This window comes from Ictalurus punctatus, chromosome 16 (assembly GCF_001660625.3).
Source record: "Ictalurus punctatus breed USDA103 chromosome 16, Coco_2.0, whole genome shotgun sequence".
Classification (NCBI taxonomy): Eukaryota; Metazoa; Chordata; class Actinopteri; order Siluriformes; family Ictaluridae; genus Ictalurus; species Ictalurus punctatus.
In genome coordinates, this window is record NC_030431.2 from 19,566,002 (window position 1) to 19,590,458 (window position 24,457).

The 24,457-nt window shown below is 38.8% G+C and overlaps 2 protein-coding genes across 12 annotated transcripts in view; both read right to left on the reverse strand.

The window, feature by feature from the left end:
- Positions 1-309: 309 nt before the first annotated feature.
- Positions 310-8,568, reverse strand: LOC108277083 (stearoyl-CoA desaturase 5). The gene is made up of 5 exons (XM_017489442.3): positions 8,147-8,568; positions 6,931-7,061; positions 2,637-2,842; positions 2,150-2,382; positions 310-1,809 (listed from the first exon to the last, which is right to left on the reverse strand). Exons 1-5 carry the CDS (start codon positions 8,343-8,345, stop codon positions 1,619-1,621), a joined length of 960 nt encoding a protein of 319 aa, XP_017344931.1. The 5' UTR covers positions 8,346-8,568; the 3' UTR covers positions 310-1,618.
- Positions 8,569-10,161: 1,593 nt separating this feature from the next.
- sec31a (SEC31 homolog A, COPII coat complex component) overlaps positions 10,162-24,457 on the reverse strand; it is a 30,368-nt gene continuing 16,072 nt past the window's right edge. For 5 of the 11 annotated variants that reach the window (XM_053686909.1, XM_053686908.1, XM_017489439.3 and 2 more), the window contains 10 exons: positions 21,088-21,279; positions 20,543-20,638; positions 17,550-17,643; positions 16,792-17,187; positions 15,295-15,330; positions 14,595-14,653; positions 13,277-13,525; positions 12,938-13,057; positions 12,768-12,839; positions 10,162-11,527 (listed from right to left, as the gene is read on the reverse strand). In XM_053686909.1, the coding sequence (XP_053542884.1) occupies positions 11,348-11,527; positions 12,768-12,839; positions 12,938-13,057; positions 13,277-13,525; positions 14,595-14,653; positions 15,295-15,330; positions 16,792-17,187; positions 17,550-17,643; positions 20,543-20,638; positions 21,088-21,279 (1,494 nt within the window). In that variant the 3' untranslated portion in view covers positions 10,162-11,347. The remainder of the gene's footprint in view (positions 11,528-12,767; positions 12,840-12,937; positions 13,058-13,276; positions 13,526-14,594; positions 14,654-15,294; positions 15,331-16,791; positions 17,188-17,549; positions 17,644-20,542; positions 20,639-21,087; positions 21,280-24,457) is intronic. The other 6 variants (XM_053686912.1, XM_053686914.1, XM_053686913.1 and 3 more) reach the window with 6 other exon arrangements.

Genomic DNA, 24,457 nt, shown 5'->3' on the forward strand with positions numbered 1-24,457 from the left:
GTGTTTATCTGTATATTTATATAGGACAGAATGAGATCAGAGCTGAAAATTCAGCACTGGGATCCAGAGATTTTTTTTCTTAGAATGATGAGTGAGATCTTGTCATTTTTATTTTGTAGGAGCTAACAGCAAAACCTAACTGTTATCCATTATGTTTGAAATTGTAGAATTTTTGTCTCTTAAAAACCACCATTGAAATGGCACTAACAATGTTCCCTTGTGACGTCAGTTTAGGAAAAAATTGCTAAATTCTCACGGAAATAATGTAAATACAACATCAACCAACAAATTAGCACAAGAATTGCTAGGTACATCACAAATAATTTATTATACACACATTTACTGTGTTTCAGAGCAAACTTTTCCTTTAACTTCTTTAAACTATGTCAAATAAAAGGTATGCAAATTTGTTTGCTTATGTTAGTGTCAAGAACAAATCAACTTATCATATATTATATAATATATTTTAACAACACTGTGGTGACAATGTTGCAAAAATACTTGCAAGAAAAAGTCGGTTTGCCTGGCATCTAAAAGAAACTTCGTTCTTATATCATGTTAAAGACAAAAGTAGTTACATGCACTGATGTACACAGAGCAAGAAGTTACACAGCCACACGTTAATGCACTTATGGGCATCTACACATGAAAAACTCTTAGGTATGAAGAAAATCTGCTTCTCTACAAAATTCTGATGTGAATGAAAGCAAATCATTTCTACTCATGTGATGCATTTTCCAGTGTTTTATGTAATAGTAATCTAAAAATAGGCTATAAATCATATATGAAATATGTAATAACCCAGGGCATTAATGTGACCAACATGTAACAAACATGTACAATCCAGATTTTAAAATGGGAGACAATAAAATACACATTTTCCTTGCATTCCTACAAAATCTGTGCAAATTTTCCTATAATATGTATTTTAATATTAGCAACAGGAGAAAATTGACAGTTGATTTCACTTAATTTTTTTCTTTTTAGTGATCTTCTGCCATGTTATCTTGCACCTGATAGCTAATATATAACATGAGCAGACATACAATTTTTCTAGCATGAATGGGTGCTCAAATAGTGCAAATTTACTCATTATCATTTGGATCAATTAGGCCTTGTGTTCACAAAAAACATGAACTTTTCTTTATTAAAGTGCCGTTTTTGGGGTAATATTACAAAAAGCAGCAAATATAAGGCAAAGCCTGCACATGGCAGATTATAGTGAAAATAAGATTAAGATATCACTTTATAGTGTAGTATTGGGCAAATGCAAACATAGCATTAATGTACCCTACCTTAAGTATGCTACAAAAATAGGTGTATGCATTGGATAATGCTAAAGTTACATGGATTTCCTAAGAAAAATCAAACACCAATGAATTCTGAAAGATATGCAACAAAAAGATTCACACTGAAATCTACTTTCCTATGAAACAGTCAAAAATGTCCCGAGGTTCCAGCTAAATCTAAGCCATCAAAATGGTTATCTTGTTTATAATTAACTGCTCTGTGACAGATTAGAAGTAAAGACATTTTAAACAAAGAACACAGCACTCCACTTTTACATTGCCGTTCTGATATATAAGCAGTGCGGAGAGAACTATGCTGCGTTTGGTTATCAAGCGCTCCCATCACCTGTTCTTAGCTTCCGAGCCATAATCATCTCAGGTGTGGCTCTCTTCCGGTTGCTGGCAAGGCCAAGGCAGCACATGAGATTGATGAAACACGTGGTGGGGTTGAAACGAAAGCCAAATTCACTGGCCGCATAGTCAAAAGGAAATGTGTGATGGAAGTTGTGGAAACCTTCCCCTGTGAATGACCAATGTCAACAGTTTTAAAACAACCAATTTATAACCACAATAACAATTTATATAGACACTAACTCAACAAACCAAACAAAATTTTAAACGAATTAATTTCAAATCTAAATATCAAACCAACTATCTGTAATCTGTTTGCCATTATTCATATCATCAACCCTGGGTTGCAAATGGTTTTTATGATTACCTGAACTATTTAAAAAAACATTGTAATAATGTAGTCATTTAGTAGGAACTATTGTCATTAAATAATCCAGACTCAACTACAGTGAATGGTCATGCACAAACCCCTACCACATTACTAGTTGGAAGGAAAAAAACAAATATACCAAAAGTTCCAAACGTGACAAGCTGGTTTTCTCGAGGGTTGATATTCCTGTTGTAGGGCCGGTTGCCGTACATATGTGCAGCGCTGTTGACTAACCAGGTGATATTAAGAGAAATGGTGTAGCGTAAGATGGAGGCCAGGAAGTATGAGTTCCACAAGCTTTCACCCCAGAAGTACCATGGCACCATAGTGGGCAGGAGGAAGCACATCACCAGCACTGATATTTTGTAAAATCTGGATAAAAGAAAATGCACGTGTATGAGATATCTTAATAGTTTACATAGTCTCACCCTTCATTTATAATGAATAACTTCAACATACTTTATTAGAAGACAATCAAAAATGTTTTTGTTGTTCAGTGACTTGCATACTGTAAGTACTCAAAATTCCAGGTTGTAACAATAAAAAAAGTTTACAAAGTGTGAGGGGGTGAATACTTATGCAAGGCACTAAAAGTTTTCTTCAGGATTACAGCATAGTGAACCTACTTCCTCTGGAACACAACAACAGGATCAGCCAGCAGATCGCTGAGGTCCAGCCGCTTGCCTTTCTCAATCACGTCCTTGTGTTTATACACCAACAGCCAGCCTATATGTGAGAAGAAGAAGCCTCGCTTTGCATTGTGGGGGTCGGCATCTGTCTCTGAGTACTTGTGATGGGATCTGTGATCTCTGGACCATTCAAAGATATTGTTCTGCAAAGAAAATAATGCATTATACAGGGAAATCTGTGTAATCACCCTTCTGAAGTTTTAGGAAAGTTGTCTTGCATCTAGATTTCATTCGGGTGAATACAAGAACCACTGAAATGAACTGCAAGAAAGAATGATAAGCTGTAAAATAAGCAGAAAAGTTGTAAGAACATATGTATTCACCCACTTTGCTATGAAACCCTCTAAATAATCAACTTCCAACCAATTAACACGGGTGGATTTAAGTCCAACTGTGTGCAATCAAAGTCTCATATGATCTGTCACATGATATCAGTATAAATACACCTGTTCTGAAAGGCCAATGAGTCTGCAGCACCAGTAATCAAGCAATATGAAGACCAAGATGCTCTCAAAACAGGTCAGAGACAAAGTTGTGGAGAAGTATAGATAAGGGTTGGGTTATAAAAAAAAAATCCCAAACTTTGAACATGGAGCACCATTAAACTACAAACCTGAGAAGAGAAGGTTGCCCACCAAAACACACAGAATGGGCAAAGAGAGCATTAATTAGAGATTCAACAAAGATAACACTGAAGGAGCTGCAAAGATCCACAGCAGAGATGGGAGTATCTGTAGATAGGACAACTTTAAGCTGTACATTAAAAAAATTTTTTTAAATAAAAAAGGGCCATTGCTTAAAGAATAAAAAGAAAAGAAAAACAAAACATAATTGGAGTTCACCAAACAGCATGTGGCAGACTCCCCAAACAGATGGAAGAAAGTTCTCTGGTCAGATGAGACTAAAATTGAACTTTTTGGCCACGTAAGAAACGCTATGTGTGATGCAAACCCAACACTTCCCATCACCCCCAGAACACCATTCCCACAGTGAAGCATGGTGGTGGCAACATCATGTTGTGCAGAAGCTTTTCATTGGTAGGGACTGGAAAAGTGGTCAGGATTGAAAGAAAAATGGATGGGACAAAATACAGGAGAATTCTTGAGTAAAACCTGTTTCAGTCTGCAAGAGATTTGAGACTGGGTCAGAGTTTCTCCTTCCAGCAAGACAATGAGCCTAAGCATACTGCTAAAGCTACACTGGAGTGGTTTAAATGGAAACATTTAAATGTCTTGGAATGGCCTAGTCAAAGCCCAGACCTTAGTCTAATTGAGAATCTGTGGCATGACTTGAAGATTGCTTTACACCAACACTTGAAGGACCAACATTTTACATCTAAACTGAAGGAGCAGTTTTGCCTTGAAGAATGGGCAAAAATCCCAGGGGCTAGATGTACTAAGCCAATAGAGACATTCCCCATAAGACTTTCAGCAAAAATGGCTGTACAAAGTATTGACTTAATTATTGTTTGTGTCACAATAAAAAATATTTTGCACCTTCAAAGTGGTAGGCATGCTGTATAATTCAAATGGTACAACCCCCCAAAAATCCATTTTAATGTCAGGTTGTAATGCAACAAAACAGGGAAAACACCAAGGGGATGAATAGTTTCGCCATTATACCATAACAATTTGCCAGCTCTAACAATTATTATTTTTTATTTAATAAAGAATGATTAATACCCATTTATACAGTGGTGCTTGAAGGTTTGTGAACCCTTTAGAATTTTCTATATTTCTGCATAAATATGAAATAAAACATCATCAGATTTTCACACAAGTCCTAAACATAGACATTGAGAACTCAATTAAACAAAATGAGATAAAAAATATTATGCTTGGTCATTTATTTATTGAGGAAAATGATCCAATATTACATACCTTTGCGCTTAAGGTTGTTGTCTTGTTGCATGTGTCATATCACAGCAAACCACTGACTCCATTTCCCAGTATGCACCACCAGCCACAAACATGACTGAAGTGGACTACACCCCCCCACACATACACACCTTCTCTGGAGTTCTAATCAGAGACACCTGTTCCCATTTACACTCACAATCACACCACACATAAAAGAGACTGTTCAAACACTTAGTCTTTGTGAAGTATACGCCCAGTTGCCTTGTCTCTGGCATTAACCAAGCCTTATATCTTGTCTGTTTATTCGTGTTTTTGGACTGTGCATATGCTTACGACTTTGTCCCTTTGCCCTGCCCTGTTTGTGCTGTTTGCCTGATCGCCTGACCTCTGCCTGTTCATGATTATCGTCTTCTGCCTTATCCTTTGGAGTTTGGTTCTGTCTGCGCCTACATTACGTGACAGTATGACGCAGTTGAGATTCAGTTCAATGGACAGATGCTCTGATATTTTCCTTTAGAATTTGCTGGTATACATTAGAATTCATTGTTCCAATGATGGTAAGCCATCCTGGCCCAGATGCAGCAAAACAGGCCCAAACCATAATACTACCACCATGTTTCACAGATGGGATAAGGTTCTTATGCTGGAATGCAGTGTTTTCCTTTCTCATTTAAACCAAACATTTATATTTTGCTCTCATCTATCCACAAAACATTTTTCCAATAGCCTTCTGGCTTGTCTATGTGATCTTTAGCAAACTGCAGACGGGCAGCAATGTTCTTTTTGGAGAACAGTGGCTTTCTCCTTGCAACCCTGCCATATACACCACTGTTGTTCAGTGTTGCCAGAGCCATATCTCCCTGCAGTTCTCGCCTAGTTTCCTACTGACGCTAAGCAGGGTTGAGCCTGGATGGGAGACCTCCTGGGGAAAACTAAGGATGCTGCTGGTATTAGTGAGGCCAGCAGGGGGTATTCACCCTGTGGTCTGTGTGGGGCCACTCAACTGTGAAAACAGCAGTCTTTCCAATGAGACCGGGGTCCTGACTCTCTGTGGTCCCCATTGGCCCTTCTCCATCATGGCCCCCTAATAATCCCCATGCCTGAATTGGCTACATCAATCTCTCCTCTCCACTAATAGGTGGTATGTGGTGGGCATTCTGGCTCGCTATGGCTTCCATCGCATCATCCAAATGGATGCTACACACTAGTGGTGGTTGAGGATCCTCCCCATACTATGTAAAGCGCTTTGAGTGTCTTGAAAAGCACTATGTAACTGTAACTAAGTGTTCTCATGATGGTGGACTCATGAACAACATTAGCCAGTGTGAGAAAGGCCTTTAGTTGCTTAGAAGTTACCCTCTGTCCCTTTGTGACCTCGCAGACTATTACACATCTTGCTCTTGGAGTGATTTTTTGTTGGTTGACCAGTCCTGAGAAGGATAACAATTGTCTTGAATTTCCTCCATTTGTACACAGTCTGTCTGACTGTGGATTAGTGCAGTCCAAACTCTTGTGATGGTATTGTAACCTTTTCCAGCCTGATAAGCATCAACAACTCTTTCTTGGAGGTCCTCAGAAATCTCCTTTGTTCATGCCATGATACACTTCCACAAACGTGTTGTGAAGATCAGACTTTGATAGATCCCTGTACTTTAAATAAAACAGGCCGCTCACTCACACCTGATTGTGATTTCACAATCAGGTGTGAGTGTGATTGAAAACACCTGACTGTAATTTCACCTTTTAATTAACTGCTAATCCTAGAGGTTGATATATTTTTGCCACTCACAGATATGTAATATTGGATCATTTTCCTGAATAAACAAATGACCAAGTATAATAGTTTTTCTCTCATTTGTTTAATTGGGTTATCTTTGTGTACGTTTAGGACTTCTGATGATTTATGCAGAAATATAGAAACTTCTAAAAGGGTTCACAAACTTTCAAGCACCACTGCACTTCTATTTAATACAATGGACAAGTTGTTTCCTGTTATCACTTAGGTTCCAGCTTGTTTGAGTTTTTTTCCTTAGGAAAATGGTCGAGCTATAACAAGTTTTGAAAGTACCATGAAACAGATCTCTTGATCTATTGACACTAATAGCAATAAACATATAAGTCAACTTTATAACAACTTGGAATAATCAGAGATTACTGGAGATATTAGACTCTGTGACCAAGAATGGTTGGTATCAATTGTTCCTCATAACACAAAGAACCATAAGGAATGATTAAAAGTTGCCATAATAATATTCATACTGAATGGTTTTGCTTATAGAGTGCCATATTATGTATTTCATTCCTGCTAACTCAGTTTGACATTTTCTTACACAAACAACAGCATACGTATCATCACGCTATATCCTAATCACCTGGAAGGCCATGGAGTTGGCAGCAGCCAGGAAGATCCTTAGAGGCAGTTTGGCTTTGTAAGACCTGTGACTCCATAAGCGATGGGCCCCAGCTGTAATCCCAAGGGCTGTGATCATGAAACATATATAGGCTGCAAAGGAAAAGCACAACACAGCAGTCTCCTCATTAAATATCTAAAATATACCAGTCAGTAGAAGACACCTCAGAGTGAAAATGGTAATTTAAGTAGCCAGTCTAGTGTTGAGGAGGCAACTGGCTAAACAACACAAATGGCTTCATCAAATCATATGAACACTGACTACAAAAACAATAACTAATAATATTTTCAGGCTCCAAAGTGTAGTAAGGACTAATCAAGAGACTGGAACATATTCTGCAGCAATGATAGCTGAAGTGAATGAGTTTGTCTGGTAGAGGTGGGGTGTGTTCAGCCTCCTCAGGCCTATGTTTCCATAGAAACTGGACTCTTGCTATTTTTTTTCAGACTGTAACATTGGGTCCAGGGTTGCACATACACAAACACACCTGATGGTTTTGACATCTACTACAAGCACCACACTTTGTTGTGGCATGTTGGCCTTGATGATAGTCCTTCCTTCAGTGAAAATATAATGATAATGCTTTTGCCCAGTGCTTGATTAGAAGAATTTTATTGACTGACAGGACAGTTTAGTTGATTGACTCACACATGATCTATGAATGAGCAAAAAAAAAAAAAAAAAAAAAAAAAAAAGCATACGCATAATACCACACATATATCAACATTGGAAGGGGGGGGGGGGGGGGGACGACAAAACAAAAAACAAACAAACAGTTTTCCATCATGTTACATTAAACACATAGGCTGCTGGTGGTGTTTGGGGTTATTGAAAATTTGTCAGGAATATAAAGCCATTCAGAAATAATCCTAAATGTCATATTTGTTGTTTTTTTTCATTAGGGTTTGTAGATGTATGTGATTAAATTATTTATATGAGGTGAGGAAAATGGCTCACTGTTTACATGCATGAATGAATACAACCTCATCCGTGTGTTTTCTTTCAACTATGACTTGACTACTGGCAGGATGTTCATACACTGGGCAAAATGGATCAGGAAAATGTTCATTATTGCAAAACACTGAATGCGGTATAGTACATTGATGTGATAATGACGGAGGTTGGTAGCTACACTAACAAACATAACCCAAAGTGTTCACCTCGTTCTCATACTTACACCAGATCCAGGTGAAGGGATGCGCTTTGGGGATGAGGAGCAGGGAGTAAAGTGCGCCGGTATGAAGCATACTCATGAGAATAACGTTTCTCCAGACGATGCGCAGACGCTTTGCTCCATTCAGCTCGCGGCTCTCAGCGCCATCCGGTCCGGCTCGGTCCGCCACCTCGCAGCGCTCATCATCCGGAAGTGCGTCCATCTCTAAAATACACAAATTACGAAAACAGCGTAGATTTTTCGGCCCTCTGGGAATCAAAACAAATAGATGGAAGCTCGGTTGATATCCCTGCGAGTTTGTATAACAGCAGCAGCTGATAAAAAAAAAAAAAGCGCTCCGAGTGGTGACTACGCAGCAGAGACGCAGGATCCCTATTATACGCTGAAGAGTGTATGGAAGGCCATACGTGCCAAAATGGATTCAAAGCCGTGGCTTGGTACGAGGTATTGAGACCAGAAGTGGTGCCACCCATTGCCGGTCCTAGACTTCTGGACTAGGGGCCCTAAGCAAAACTTTGTCAGAGGGCCCCTGTCAGTGCCTTCTTAAAAACCCCCAAATGACCCCCACCCCTTAATCTGTTCAAACAACATACAGTGAGTTGATTTAAATACATTAATAATTCTTGAAATACACAAACTTTAGAATAATTTGCATTGTTTTTAAAGCACTGACAAGAGTCATACGACAGCTTGCCTTGCTAAACAGGAATGTTTATTTCCTATCCATTAAAACACCTATAAGAACGTTTTGATTATTGATGTCTATCGACACAAACCGAAAATTATATTTCATCATGGGGTGTTTCTAACGAAACACAGTTCACTAATATTGAATCTGTTGATCTGGACTGACTGGAGTATTAGTTTTAGTTAATTCATTGCATGGTTTTTCAAGACTAAATATGAATTTAAAAATATTACAAAAAAATACATATCTTTAAGTACTTCTTGCTTTTTTGCTTCATGCTCTTGGCGCTTTTTCTTTCTTTTTTATGCTCCCGACGGATGGCTTCGTTTGGAAGCCATAGCCATATGTGAAAATGCAGGTCAATGAGGTCATTACCTGCCACCTGATTTCCGAGTCCAAAACAGTAATTAAATATAATAAATGTATTTTTTTTAAAAAGAGAGAGAGAAATTTCCATATGACTCCTCTAAAGCTGAATCCGCATTTATATTTGCATGTTATTAATTTTTTTTTACCGATGGTAAATAATATACGAGATCAAGGGGGCCCCCTGGTGGTTCGGGGCCCTAAACAACTTGCTTAGTTTGCATATAGGGAGGACCGGCACTGGTGCCACCAACAACAGAGCAATTGCTGCCTGGTTTCAGCAAGGACAGATCAGTTTTCTATGGTCCCATTCACATTTTGCATTAACATGAATCAGAATTGTTTTATTGTCATTGTACAAATCTCCTATCATTAACTCTTACATATAACAGAAAAAAGATACAAATGGCACTAACCAAAAGTAAACAAATTTATCAACTATATAAAAAAAAAAACATGTACATACATTGAAATATATATCGATCTGCCATAACATTAAAGTCACCTGTATAATATTGTGTAGGTCCACCTTATGCCACCAAAACAGCTCTGATCCGTCAAGCCATGGACTCCACTAGACTGCTGAAGGTTTGCTGTGGTATCTGGCACCAAGTCGTAAATCTTTAAGTCCTGCAAGTTTTGAGGTGGATCCCACAGATTCTCGATCGGATTGATATCTGGGGAATTTGGAGGCAAAGTCAACACCTTGAACTCTTGTTCCTCAAACCATTCCTGAACAATTTTTGCAGTGTGGCAGGGCACATTATCCTGCTGAAAGAGGCCACTGACATTAGCGGATACCGCTGCCATGAAAATAGATCAATGTCAAATAAGTTTCAACTAATATGTCCGCTCATAATTTCAAAACAAAATACATTTTAGACACCAGTGATAATTATAACAATTCATATTCAAGTCATTCCGGGCTAATTTTTCCCTTCACATTTAGAAAGAAGACCAGAGCTGAGAAATATTGAGCACTTTATTTGACCACTTCATTAAAATGCAACACCCTCATCCAATTTTTACAACAGTCATTTAAACATTGTGCATTGATTCCCCCTCAAAATTATAGGGTACAGAACTTGTATACAAAATAAGGAGTTTGAACAGGAGTGGTGAGAATGATTAAATTGATGTTACCAGTGGCTAGTTTTCTCTCTGGGATATCGTTCCCTACCGTTTAAACCAGCAGTGGCTCTAAAATATCGTGCCATCATTTAAGATTACATGATATAAGTGTCAGAATATTGTGAATGGTTGGTGATATTGAGCACTAAAATATTTCCTTTTATTTCAAACCAATTCCTGGTGTAAAAGAAGGACTACAGTGAGTCTACCACTTTCATTCCACTATTTCTGCAGTAGACAACTGTGATACTTCGAAACCATTTCAGACATCTCTCTCTGGCATCAAATTTTCAAATTACTATAGAAAGAAATAAAACTAGACAGCCATATAACTAGGCAGCCTTGGTTTGCTAATGCTGTATAGTTACTGATTAACTCAAATCTTAAAAGATTTAAATAAATAACATTTATTGAAAATATTTCCTTGTTACCAAGATTATGTAGATCCTGGTAAACGGATAAAATGCAATTACATTTTTTTTTTTTTTTTGCAGGAAATTGCATTGAACATCACTGAAATGGCAAGGCTTCTAATTAGCACACAAAGCGATAGCCTAAAATTCTTACAGACAAAAATTAGAAGGGAAGAAAAAAAAAATCTAAAATGATAAGCCAGAGCTCAATTACATAATAGCAAATATCTGACAAATCCGGTCTGGCACGTGATTGATTTCTCCAGGCTGTGAATCCTATGAGTTGCCCAAAAACATAGACTCAAACAAAACAAAACAAAACAAAACAAAACAAAAAAAAAAAAAAAAAAAGAGGGGGAAACACCCCCATTGCACTCTGCTCTGCCACGATTACAAATATGAAATAATGGAAACATAAACATGTACAAGACCAAAAACTTAATAAAAAAAAAAAAAAAAAAAAGTAAAGAAACGCCTGTAAGCTGGATTGCCCTATTCCAGATTTAAGACTGGCAAAGCATGTCAATATGAGTTGGTCCTTATTGACTGATGGCTTGTGTTGGAGTTGCGGGAATACTGGTGAGTATTGAGTGCGCACACATGGCATCAGACGCCCAGCTTATTAGCCTGCGTTAGCACCACCTTCAACACTGGCATGAAGGCGGAGGTCTCGCTGAAGTTACTGTTGCTGACGATGTGTGTGTGGATGTTGAGGCTGTCGGTGTAGGCGCGTGACTCGATGCTCCGAGCCATGTTGTGCAGGCCGCCCACGATGGCCGGAGAAAGCTGGAGAAACAGTGGAGGTGATGTTAAATAAAATGTTGAAGCCCTAGAATTGTACATTTCTACCGAACAAAGCTGCATAGCTCATTATGGTTATACAATGGAAAGCATTTAAATCGTGGTGTAGAAATCCCAGAGATTTCCCTCCATAAAAACATCTAATGTTGGAAGTAGACCTTGGCTTTAAAATGTTCAGACTTCTTGGCAACAATGAACTAAGGTTATTTAAACGGCATTAATCTCATGGAAGGTTTTACCCTAAAACATTGATTCAAAAATAATATAATGTTGAAAGGCATCTGTTTTGACCTCATTGATGGTTGAAAATCTATGAAGATATCCTTCACACTCTCAACAAGCCTCAAAAAAGAAATCTGTCGGGGAGTAATTCTTGGGGACGTTAACAATCGCGATAGCAGATAGAGAACTGATCTAACTAAATGTAGCCTATTTTACAACTAAAGAAATTGCTAACCTAGCTAACTTATGTAGATATTCATGTACTGAATTAAGTTTCGTCAGCGCCAGCGAAGCATAAACATACCTCGACTGAACTAACGTTAGTATCTGACGGGGCTTGGTAGCCATACAAAGGTTGTGTTCACACGTTACATCTTTTTTTCTGATGAAAAGAACCCATATAAAAAACAAACAAAAACACACACAAAAACAAACAAACAAACAAAAAAGTAATATTTGCAGTTGAAATAAATAAAAAATTCTCTGTCCATCGCCTTTATGTCCTTTGATTAATTATATATGTATTTCAGCATGTATATTCTTCCTATGTGTACAAGTTGAGGTAATCCACATATATTTTCATTAAATCTTAAATATGTTACTTGGTTAAACGAATAGACTTTTGACTATAAATACAATAAGTATTACCAGCTTGACTGCATGATACATTTTGCAATTAAGGACCATAGAACAAAGTTTTTAAGAGACTGCAGACGACAGCTAAAATATGACAATTCATGTTGACGGTCAACCAGATTTGCATTACACCCATTTCATAATTCATATTACTAACAATGTAAAGTCTGAAAGCGAAGGCTTGGCAATGGAAGAAAATATTTCAGCAACCCAACAAGTATCTGAACTCTTGAGAGGAATGCTAGATTGTGAGAAAATATTGCTCTATCCCAGACTTATCAATCAGGCTAACTCGAAGGATAACAAGATCTGAGTGGTGCCCCACATTAGAAAGTAAGTGTGATGGAATTTTCATTAAAATACTCACAGTTTGCTCTCTCAGTTTGTCATAAAGGGACTCTAGTCTCTTGTTAGCATCATCCAACTTCCTTTTGGTTTGCTTATGAGAAGACAGGAAGAGACTGATTAGTTACACAAAAGAAAAATAGCTAGACATAAGCCAGAATCCTATGAGAAGACAAATTAGACTGAACTAACAGGGTCTGTGGCAGCAGCCAAGCACTTCTGGATCAGGCCCTCGAACGTTGTCTTGAGAATGAGGTGCTCGTCTGGGATGGGCTTCTTTGTGATCTTCTCAGTAGGGAGGGACTGCATTGGCTTGGAGCAGAAAAAAAGACAGACAATTCACACTGAAGTTTTATTGATCAATTTGATATGGAATCTGAGCAGGCAAGAACTACATTGACCTGAGACAAACATGCCCGCAGTCCATATTTTAAGCTACATGAATATATATGCTTATACATTACACATACAGCTTATAAACTCAAATGCACTAAAAAAAGTGCATTTGAGTGCATGCAACTGTTTTGACACCTGTATGATATCCCCAGTGGGTGCCCCTGGTGGCCCCTCCAGAGGCATGCTGGGCATGGCAGGGTTTCTGAGTGTAGGAGCCTGTGGCTGTTGTTGGATGGGGTTGAAGGGAGCAGGAACACCAGCTGGCTGTGGAGGAAGCTGCTGCGGTTGAAGAGACGGCTGCATGGTGGCTATAGGCTGCGGCTCTCCTAGTGGAGCCATGATAGGGGCTGTGATTGGAGCAGGAGGAGTGTAGTTTTCTGGGACCTGGAGACAATTTTGTAATCAACAGAAAGAAAAATCCATGGTTCAAAAGGCAGAGATGTACATTTTATATAATTTCTAATTTGAAAAAAATAAATGCAAGAATGGTAAGCCATTAGCAAACATTTTCTGTATGTTTGGCGGTATTATATCTGTAACAGATTATAGAACTGTTTAGTATGGTATATTCAGCAGGTTATTGAACTGTCAAAAGCAGGATTTGTTTCACACGGGGGAAGTAAAGTACAGGTTTTTCCCCCCATTGCTTCGGGATCCCATGATGTCAAAGACCATAGCCGCTAATCATCAAGAACAACGTAAAAGGTAAACTGTTATTTTCACTCACCAAGCATTGCCTGTAGACATGTTTGCTTTGATTGTGAAATACATCAAAATTGATGCTATTTCATGTTGTCTGTTCATTAGCATGACAAACTATACTAGGCTCAGGTAATAGGTTATAAGTTTTAAGTTAGAGCCTTGCAGAATCTGCAAAATATGAATAATAATAAAAAAAGAGGGATTTAACATTTTTTTTTTTTGCAATTTTATTTTTTATTTAGTACTGCCCCGATTAAGCTATTTCACATAACAGATGTTTATATACAGTGCACAAGACATCATAATTTAAATTATTATTTTGTATTCCAGGAAACATGTTATCTTATGTATCATCTTATGTAGCTTCTGAGCTTTGTGTAAATTCAGTTATTAATGTGTCTTATGGGACTATATGTAAACATATGTTATGTGAAATGGCGTATTCAGGGCAGTGCTAAACAAAACACTGAATCCAATTTTTATGATTCCTCTCTTTTTTTTTTTTTTTTACAATTACATTTAATACATTAACATTTTGCAGATTCTGCAACTCATATGTAAACTTAAGACCTCAACTGTATAATTACATGGTATTGAATGGTGGGTTGGCATTTTTTTTTTTTTTTAGCACAAATGAATGAGCATCGGTATCACTGCATCCCTAGTAAGAACCAATAGACTTGGCTTTTCTATAAGCTTACAGTGAGCAAATCCATCAACATTAGATAGAATAGCGGATCATGAAACCCACCTTCTTCTTCTTGGATCCTCGGATGAGAGCGGGAGGATCATTCCAGCCGTTCTGGGGCCCTAAGCCAGAACAGGAGACGGGTAATGTCATTAATCATGTTTATAGCCTACGCTAAACTATCTAACGCTTTTGATCTTAATTCAATATGCCATATGAGGATTGGTCACAGCATGTGCATCTTCATTAATGCATCATCAAGAAAGCTGGTTAAACTAAATCAATGATTTCTTTTTAAGCACCAGCCAAAATAAACAGGTGTGCAGGAATTACATTGCTTGGTCATCTTAAATGCATTCTAAAAATAGTGAGGAAAACGGCTTTGATTTGACGATTCCTGTGCAATACACTGCACTAAATTTAGAAGAAAAAGTACGTTACAGTGCTGAAAAACAGAACTGCTGCACCCACAGCCCTATTCTCATCAGGGTAAGAGCTGACCTACATTGGTCTTCATGCACAGGGCTGATCAGCATACTGCACTTATCAGATATGGAATCTAGGGCAACTGGTCATGCTCATTATGCCTTTCCAGGCTCAGATTTAAGCTATAAACCGATTGCTTCCATTATTTGCCCCAAATTTCCACAGCAGGACTTTTTATATTTGATTTTGCATAATTATTCCATCACATAATTGTCATCACAGCATGATTACAGTGCATTATACAATACTATGCACTACAACCGATATGAAAATTCACCTTCGTAAAACCAGGTTGCATCTTGGGTAATTCCCCCTGTGAACAAAACAATATCAAAATGTGCTTTCTAGAATTGAGCCACGTCTATTTGTTAAAATCGGATTTGGCCGGGAACAATCATTATCCCTGCGTTCTTGTACTTAACGCACAGGAAATCAGGGAAAGGGCCACATTAATGAAAGACTAAAGCAGCCTCCTATGAACTGACAGGGTGTTCTGCATATATGAGAAACACCTTCACATTTTAGAAAGAGGATAGACTGATATAATTAGAAGCAATCCACTGGTTTTACTGTGATTATGTTTTTTTTTTTCTTTCTTTCTAGCTCATATTTCTTTGGACCTTTACCGGACTATAGAGGTAGCACACAGAGAATAACTGAACTGAAGCGCCCCCTAATGTCCTTAAATGTTATGTTACGATATTTTCTGGTATTTATTGGGATAACGAGTTCTTTGACGCTTTAAATATAGTACCATTCACCAGTGTTTTTGGCTACAAGTGACCGCTGCATGCAGTCTTGAGAGGCTCAGAAACACAAACATTGATCTAAAATTAAACTGATTTTCTGTAACCAAACCAGCTCCAGATTGAATAAGTAGCTACTCGTTTAGTGATAAACTCCTCCTCAGCTTCACAACCGCCTTCCACCATACTTGTTTTCACTCTGCACCTGTGCTGCTAATGGAGACTTTCAGGACACTCTGTAGGTTGTGTTTTTTTTTTTTTTTTTTTTAAACCTAACTTATCCCTAAAGCAAAGTACAACTCTTTTTAATAATTGTTTTATTTGTGAATCTTTCAGCTTAAACACATGTATCTTCCTCCCCGACCCTAATAAGCTCTGAACTAATTCACATAAACTGTAAGTAATCACATCCATTTCTTCTTATGCTAACTGCTCCTTTGTTTTAGCAACCGCATCCCACAGTTTGGGACACCTGAACCATAATAGGGAGGCGCAAGTGTAATGGCTGGAAGATGGTTAGGTGTTTAAGTGGGAAAAAGATATTAATCTGGTGATCTCATGACCACAAGGCTCCAATAATGCACAAGAAAAAAAAAAAACTACTCTCCAGCAGTAAGAATAACATTTGAAGATAAACAGATAGACGTAAAAGCTAACGTTTAACCTTGTCAGAGGCAAAAGTCCACTCACACTTTTACTGCTCACGTTTAAAAATAAACTACCTAGTTAGCTAATGTTACTACTGTGTTTTCACCGAATTCAAGTCACTCAAGGACCGATTACACAATGAGTCAAAAACCCAGCATGTCTGCTGCTCAACACGGCTCCTACGTGCACCCGACTACAATTAAACCTCAGCCACAAAAACCACTCTGATAAAGAATGCGTATAAGCAAGGGGACAGCTCATGTAACCTCAAATCTGTGGTACAATGAGCTGTATTAATTGTCCGTGTAGAAAGCGGCAGAATGATGCTGTCATTGGAAGTGTTTTAAGAGAGTTTTAAGTGAAGGCACTGTGGTGCAGACCTGTTCTCTGGGAGGCTGGGATCATGTCGGGCTCAGCCTGAGTACCTGAGGCTCCAGTTGGTGGAGGCGGGAGGAAGGCAGTGGGAGAACCCGGCCCGCCGTGCTGGAACGAGGCTCCCGATGAGAAAGGAGGAGGAGAGAAGGATGCAGTGGAGGGAGAGGAGAGAGGGGGTGCACTGGGAGCCTGCTGGCTTGCAGAGAAAGGATGTCTGGGGAAGGTGGGTGGTGCAGCCTGAGATGAGGCAGGAGGCATGAACTGAGAGGGGTAGAAAGGAGGAGCAGCAGAAGATGAAGGTGGAGGAGGAAGAGGAGCAGATGTAGAGGAGGAGTACTGGAGAGGTTGATAGATTGCTGGTCCCCCAGCGCTAGGCGTGAACTGCTGGACCTGGGGGTAGGCTGAGATTTACACAGACAAGAGAGAGAGTTGGCAAATGCAGTCAAACACATTCCAAAAGGCCAAACATGCAGAGATCCTTTACAGTATGAAAAAGTTCTAATGTAATTAGTTTTTAGCATTCAGAAAAAAAGATGGATACAGTCATTTGTTAAAAATGTTCTCATGCAGAAATTATCAACAGCCATGTCAAAATGTTTTGTAACATTTAAGCCATCGCACATTCCAACAGAGTTTTCCTCCATTCTCTTTGGAATGGAAAAAGATCCAGAAACACCATAAAGATGTCTGCCAGTTTGGTCAATGGTTGAGAACTACTTTGTGCATGTGTGTCTGAGAAGCTGAGGTGCATCTGAACACTTACTCTGGTACTGCTGCGAGTACATGAACGCATTGGAGGCAGCAGGACTTGCGCTCACTGGAGCCTGCAAAGGGAAAGCTGCTGGCTTTGGCTCACTCTACACAAGAAACAAGAAAAAGAAAACAAAGCAGAAGAGGTATGATAAATAATTTCATAACCAAGTCATCATGACCTCTGCTCTTCATGAATGGGGTCCAGGTTTCATCTGGCACCAAGACCTACGATCATGTCATGTCAGGTCCAAATAAAATCATTTTTAACCATTTTATACGAAGCATGAGATTGTAAAATCAGCTTCATGTAGGAATAGTTTTAGGATTACACCGAAAATGCACCGTATGTAATGTGTAGGGCTGTGACGGTGGCAGCTTTAATGACCAAACCACTGCGGTGAGGATTTATTTTAGCTCCAACAACTCAATACAACCTTGTTGTGTCATGTTATTGCAATGAGAAACACCGGAGGGCGCTGTGGGATACAGTATCGTGATCGACTCGCAAGGAGAGAGGAGAAGAAGTGGATAACAGTGACCTAAATAATATGCTAAAAATGGAAATATTAACTAAAATAAAAACCGAGGTCGGGTTTTTCAGACATGCCTGGAGATGTCTCCTGAGATTTACAGGCTAGTGTTTGCCTGTTTAACACTTATTTTTCCCCACAAAGCCGACATATGGCTTCATCCAAATTTATTGGTTCGCCTCTCTTGAATCCAAAAGGTTCCCAGATCACCGATGTAACATTTGGTTTCTAACAAGATTCATCACAGCGGCAGAACCCAAAATGAAATAGCAGAATTCGCCTGACTGGATTTTGCCGCGTTTAAACCAACCTGCGCCAAACTAACAGACAACACCACATAAAGCGTTTGATAATGATTACGCAATTTGTGTATTAACATAAAACCTCCCGCTATATGGTAGGCTATAAATACAAATTAATATTGCAACTGTTATTATTATTATTATTACACTTGTATACAAAACGTTGTACTTTGTGCTCATCATATTGCCCACTCAAACAGAAACATTAATTGTGGTGCGGTTGTCATGGCAACCGTCACAGCCCTAGTCATGTGTATATTAGACAGTATTATAAAGCAATGTATTATATAAAAAGAATATAAATAGCCTTTAACTGTTGCCAGTTCCACATACTGTAGTACCTACAGTCATAGGAAATGTAAAAAGATATTTTATCGATCACACTAATTGAGGCTCGAACTTAATTTAAAATCCTTGCATTACAAAAGCTTTTTGTATCCTGCACTGATACAATGCAATGCTGTCTAACAGGGATGAAAAATATGGACCAATGTAACAAAATGCAATTATTTTGCTAGACATTGCAATATAATGCCATGATGAATAAACGTTATAATTAAAGCCTGTTTATAATCCCACAGGCTTTTTTTGTTTGTTTCTTTAAACAAAAAAAGAAGAGAAAAATCCCCACAGAAAACTCTGAAACCTGTTATTTGCATATGTAGTCTTCTATGACTTCAACTGAGAAGGCCAACACTGCCATAACCGTTAAACATACTACATCGCCCCCTACCATCTGACATACATCTGCACATCATTTGTTCCACAGTTTGCTTTAAATTACCACAAGGCAGAGGGGGAAAAAATAAAACTGAATGGACTGAAAAACCTTTGGACCAGTCGTATATGAGTTGCTGCTTAAGATATTCATGGCATAATACGAGGACTGAGAGTGTAATTAACATGCAGATGGACAGAATAAGCATTGGAAAAATATCAAAAGAGCTCTTGATCAGCAGCTGCTCCTGGCACAGTGTGAAAACTGTGAAAACAAATAAAAGCACAAATATAGATGTTACAGGAAAAAAAAAAAGTAAGTCTGACATGCAAGACTCATGATGGACTAAAGAGTATGACATGACTGACAATGGGACATGGTGCATCCTACCGAGAGTTGAAGGGAGATGGGTTTGGGGGTGGAGGGGAGTCAGCGCTGTGATTTACTGTGGGAGATTTCGGGTGAGCGTGTCTATAGTATTGCAGGTCTGTAAATTCGAGTCAGTACTGCAGTTATCACAAAGAAACACAACAGTTCAGTTTGGAAATGGCTTTCTAAATACTAAAATAGCAAAAGAGAATAAGAGAGAAGGGTTCCTGTTTGATGAATTAGTGCATGTTATTTAGGATTTACAAAGCAAAAGGTGCTTTCACACACACAAAAATAATAAATAAAAAGCTAGCCTGGGCTTCCAAGTGCCACAACAGACCACTAGTTTGAATTACGCCATTGCCGGAAGCCCAAGAGAGCATAATTAGCTGCGTTCTCCGGGTGGGAATGATGGCATTACCCACTCTCCTGTCAATAAGAGTGACAACAATTATGGGCATCTGTGAGCTCATGAATGTGGAAGAGAGCAGTTATTGCTTTCCTCCAAGTGCATTCAGCTGCCCTGTGATGTAACATAAGTGGCAGTTGGAAAAGATTTATATTGCACTTTCACTGGAAGCACATACGTGCTGGTCAGAGGTAAGCAAAAGCACTTGACATCACCCTGAGGTCTTCTGGTAAGTTTACATTTTTGTCAACTTTGGAAGCTCCTATGTGAACAAACTTTCTAGAAAGTTCCCATAGAATTATAGATAAAACACATACTGGATGTTAAAAAAACACCTTGTGTGAAAGCACCCTAACATGTTTATCTTTTGTTTGTTAGAACAAGTCAGAGAGAAAAATATAAAGTAGTCTGGATAGAATCTTCATCGCGAGTTTAATTTTGTATAATGAAGATTTCTAAGGTTATCTAACTAGTAATATGAAAGGGTCGGAATCTTGGAAGATCGTCACACAGCACAGCAGGAAGACTGGTACAAAAATGACTATATGATGCGCTCACTGACTGCCTTAAGCATGCCTCTGGTAAGAACAAATCTCGAGAACACTTCAGTTTCCTGGGAAAAAGAGGTATGTTGTGTTGTGCATGTGTGTGGTGCGGGCACAGCTCCGTCTGTACCTGCAGGTCTTTGGCTGGGGCTAGTGGACGAGGGGCACTGGGCAGAACGGTTGGGGTTTGGTTACTCCAGGAAGTGACAGTAGAGGCAGCCCTAACCTGAATACAACAGAGACACACACACACTCACACACACTGTGGCTGCCGTCGGATGAGGAGAATGGATAGGATGCAAATGGGGGGGGAAAAAAAGCTTAAGGAAGGAGGTCAGAGTGATTTGGGGGATGCTGTACATTAAGGAGTACTGACGGTTGTCTAAAATCCCTCAGCTGAGTGTAACACTCACTGTTAAGAAAGAAATGAACCAATTACACAGGTTATATCATTTCCAACAAAAAAGGTGGCGGCATGCAAAATAAAACTGTGCGTGTTAAGTCAACTCTACTAACCTGAATATTCTATAATAATTAAAAAAAAAATAATATTTCAAGACTGTACTATTAAATGTGTCAAGTATTTCATCTCAGAATATTTATTCTGGATTCTCCTACTGAGTATGTTTGATAGGAGTGTATAAATGTATGCATGTGTGTGAGAGAGATCAGTACCTGTTGGTAATACTGTTGTGTAGGAGCCGCCGGAGTGGGCTGAGGAGGCAGTGGTTGAGTCTGAGGTTGGACTTGTGTGTAGGTTTGCTGAGGCACAGCAGCACGAGAAACCGGATGTCTGTTGTGTACAGGCGCTGATCCATGCTGACCCAGTGCTCTGCTCAGACGCTCTCGCAATTGCTGCACTGCAACCTGGGGAAAAAATAAATCCCAGCCATCCATATGATGTTAAATGTCTAATGACAGTCTAAGAACCCTTTCACACCCTATTAGTCCGAGTCCGATTTAGAGCACAATTTTTGTTTGCACACTGCACATAATTGAATGAAGTTGAAGAAGAAAAAAAAAAAAGCCAGAGCCAATTATATTCTTTTAATATAATCAGAGCTCTGTCCTCACATTTACAAAAAAAATGCTGCTTCTATCCCATAATACACAGCATGCTTGGTTTAGATTCATTCAGGGTTGCATCGCTTTCTCACTGCGATCGAACCTCACTGGAGGTCATTTGATACCAGACCAAGACCACATCTCTCAAATGCTCTTGGACCAGATGTTTTGATCCATATTTGAGTGTCATTAATGTGTTCTGCCTAAACAAATCGCACTGAGGAGGAAAACAAACCAGGGTTTGATTCAAATGGACTAAAGTCTGCATATGTGAAAGCATGCCAAGAGTATTAAATCAGGTCTTGATGTCCCATTACTCATTTGAGAGGCTTCACAATTGTACCACATGTTCAGTCACACTGACTTAACACTATTTGACAATAGAGCATTCAATGTGAGAGGTTTTTAAAATTCAGACAGTAACTGGAATAGGAAAACTGAATAATATTAGTACTATATACAGGGTTCGTACAGATGCTTCGTAATGAAATTCCAGAACTTTTCAAGCACTAGTTTTCAAGGACTATACATGAGATGTCTGTCAAACATTCTTTATTTCTTCTTTTTTAAATTCCAAATAAATAAACAAACAAAAACAAAATTTTTTATATGGCACTTTTTGCAGCCAAGCTGGACTAAATGTGCATTTCCCAGGCATTTCTTCATCTTCACCGTAACTTCAATATACAGTACTCCAGGTGAGTGATAGCAGTACTGTTGCCAACAACTTGGAACGTTGCAAAATGTCACAAGATGATGTAATGTGCTAATTAGCATATTCTTTACGTCATTGCCTTGTATTTGCATTCTGCCTAGTGTCGGCTCTTTACATCAGTTTGCTTCTCTCCTAATCTGTGCTCACATACTGCATTAATACAGTTCTAATACTGTTTTAATTGAATACAGTTTTAATACTGCATGTTAATTCCCAATAAAGGTGTTCTTATTTACAAATTTTTCTTTTTCTGTTGAAGACAACGGAATGAGAAAGAAATGGCGAACTAAGCGCGTCCCATTAAAACTACATGTGAACCAGCAGTCACTTCCAAGCCTTTTCCAAGCTGCTGCTCTGCTACAAAAAGTTGGCAAGTTTGTCACTATGTACTTTACATTTAAAAAAAAAAAAAAAAAAGGACACTAAAGCAGGGGTCACCACCCTTTTTGAAACTGAGAGCTACTTCATGGGTACTGAGACTTACAAAGGGCTACCAGTTTGATACACTCTTCTGAAGTAACAAATCTGCTCAGTTTGCCTTTAGTTATATATTATTATTAATGATAAATGATACTCATCTATGTGAAGACACCGATCACGTTAATGATTTCTCACAATAATTATCAACAATGAATTTACAAGGTGGGAAACAGATAATATCAATATTCAACACTTTATTTCTATTAATCGCAGCAATTGTTTAAATTTTGAGATCACTTCTACAACATTTCATAGGAAAAATGTCCCATTGTCACTAGCCACTGACAAACCATTTTAACAAATCATGAACTATGTTGCACCATGTTTGAAAATTATGTAATGTTTGAGAAAAATCAACTTTCATATTTTTAAATAAATCTTATGACATTTTGAACTAATGACCAAATCTGCAGCATTTAACAAAATTATATCTGTTACATTTCATGAACACACTTTCGAATTGAACACAATTTTTCAATATTTTAATTCAACTTTGCCATGGCACTGCCATGTTGCCACTGACAACATCTGGTATCTGTTTCTTTGTTAGTGGGAAGACTGGCATTTCATGCTTTTCACCAGTGTATTGTAATCTGGTGTGTAACTTGACACTGCAACTCTGAGCGAGTCTTGCAGATGTGCATCAGTGAGGCGTGTTCTGTGTTTGTTCTTGATGAAGTTCATGTCAGAAAATGCTGATTCACAGAAATAGGTTGAACCAAACAGGCTGGTAACCTTCATAGCTGCTGTGCATACCCCATTGTACTTTTCTGTGTCAACAAGGCACCAAAAGTTTGGTGCAGCCTGGTAGACGTTGAGGTGGAGGTCATTTTGCAATGTTACGATTTCAAGCTCCACCTGTTCAGCATCCAAGTTGAACATTGCACTTAGTTGCTCAGCAATGCATGTTATGTCCACGTTCATGAAAGGATTGGAAATGAATGACACATGCCTCAAGCTGATCAAGGTCACAAAACCTATTCTCAAACTCTTGCACAAGTCTGTTTATGACTTGACAGTACTTTTCTGCAACTTTGTCAAATGTCTCCGATGCAGAAGCATAGTCTTTCAGCACCGACTACACAGAGGGAAAGTGCAGCACCTTTTTTCTCTGTATATGCACAGAGAAAATGTTCATCTTGGCTTTAAATGTATTTAAAGCACTTATCATATCAACAACAGTCTTACCCTTGCCTTGCAGCTCACAGTTCAAGTGGTTTAGTTTCCCAGTAATGTCCGTTAAAAATGCAAGGTCAAGTGTCCACTCTGTGTCCTCTAGCAGCGACACGTCTTCACCTTTGGACTTCATGAACTCTTTGATTTCACCCAAAAGTGACAAAAAACGAAGTGAAACTCTGTGTGTAGCAGCAGGTCACCATATTCAGCTGACCTCTCCTCCAATAGCACCTTGAATATCCTGTGCTGTTTCACTTTGGAACGCATGCTGTTTATGATTTTCACAACGGGAGTCATCACGTGCCCAAAGCCGATCACTTTTACACATAACGCCTGCTGGTGAATGATGCAGTGGTAATGCAGAAATTTTGGGAAGTCTAGGTCACCTTTACAGTGAGCGATGAAACCTGTATGTCGGCCGATCATAGTAGGAGTCCCGTCTGTAGTCACCGCTACCAGCTTTTCCAATGCTACCTTTTTGAGCACAAAAAACTCCTTCACTGCGTTATAAATGTCAATTCCCCTCGTAGTTGTCTTTAGTGGCAGTAGTGTCAGGAGATCTTCTTTTGTGGAGAAATCATCAAACACCAGCGCTGTACTGCTGCTGTC

Bases quoted from the DNA above. Each gene is read 5' to 3' on its own strand.
- LOC108277083 (XM_017489442.3), bottom strand. From the start codon at position 8,345: ATGGACGCACTTCCGGATGATGAGCGCTGCGAGGTGGCGGACCGAGCC. The intron at 7,062-8,146 runs GTAAGTATGAGA...TTTCCTTTGCAG, and splicing joins TCCCTTCACCTGGATCTGGT to CCTATATATGTTTCATGATC. The intron at 2,843-6,930 runs GTGATTAGGATA...TTTTCTTTGCAG, and splicing joins CCAACTCCATGGCCTTCCAG to AACAATATCTTTGAATGGTC.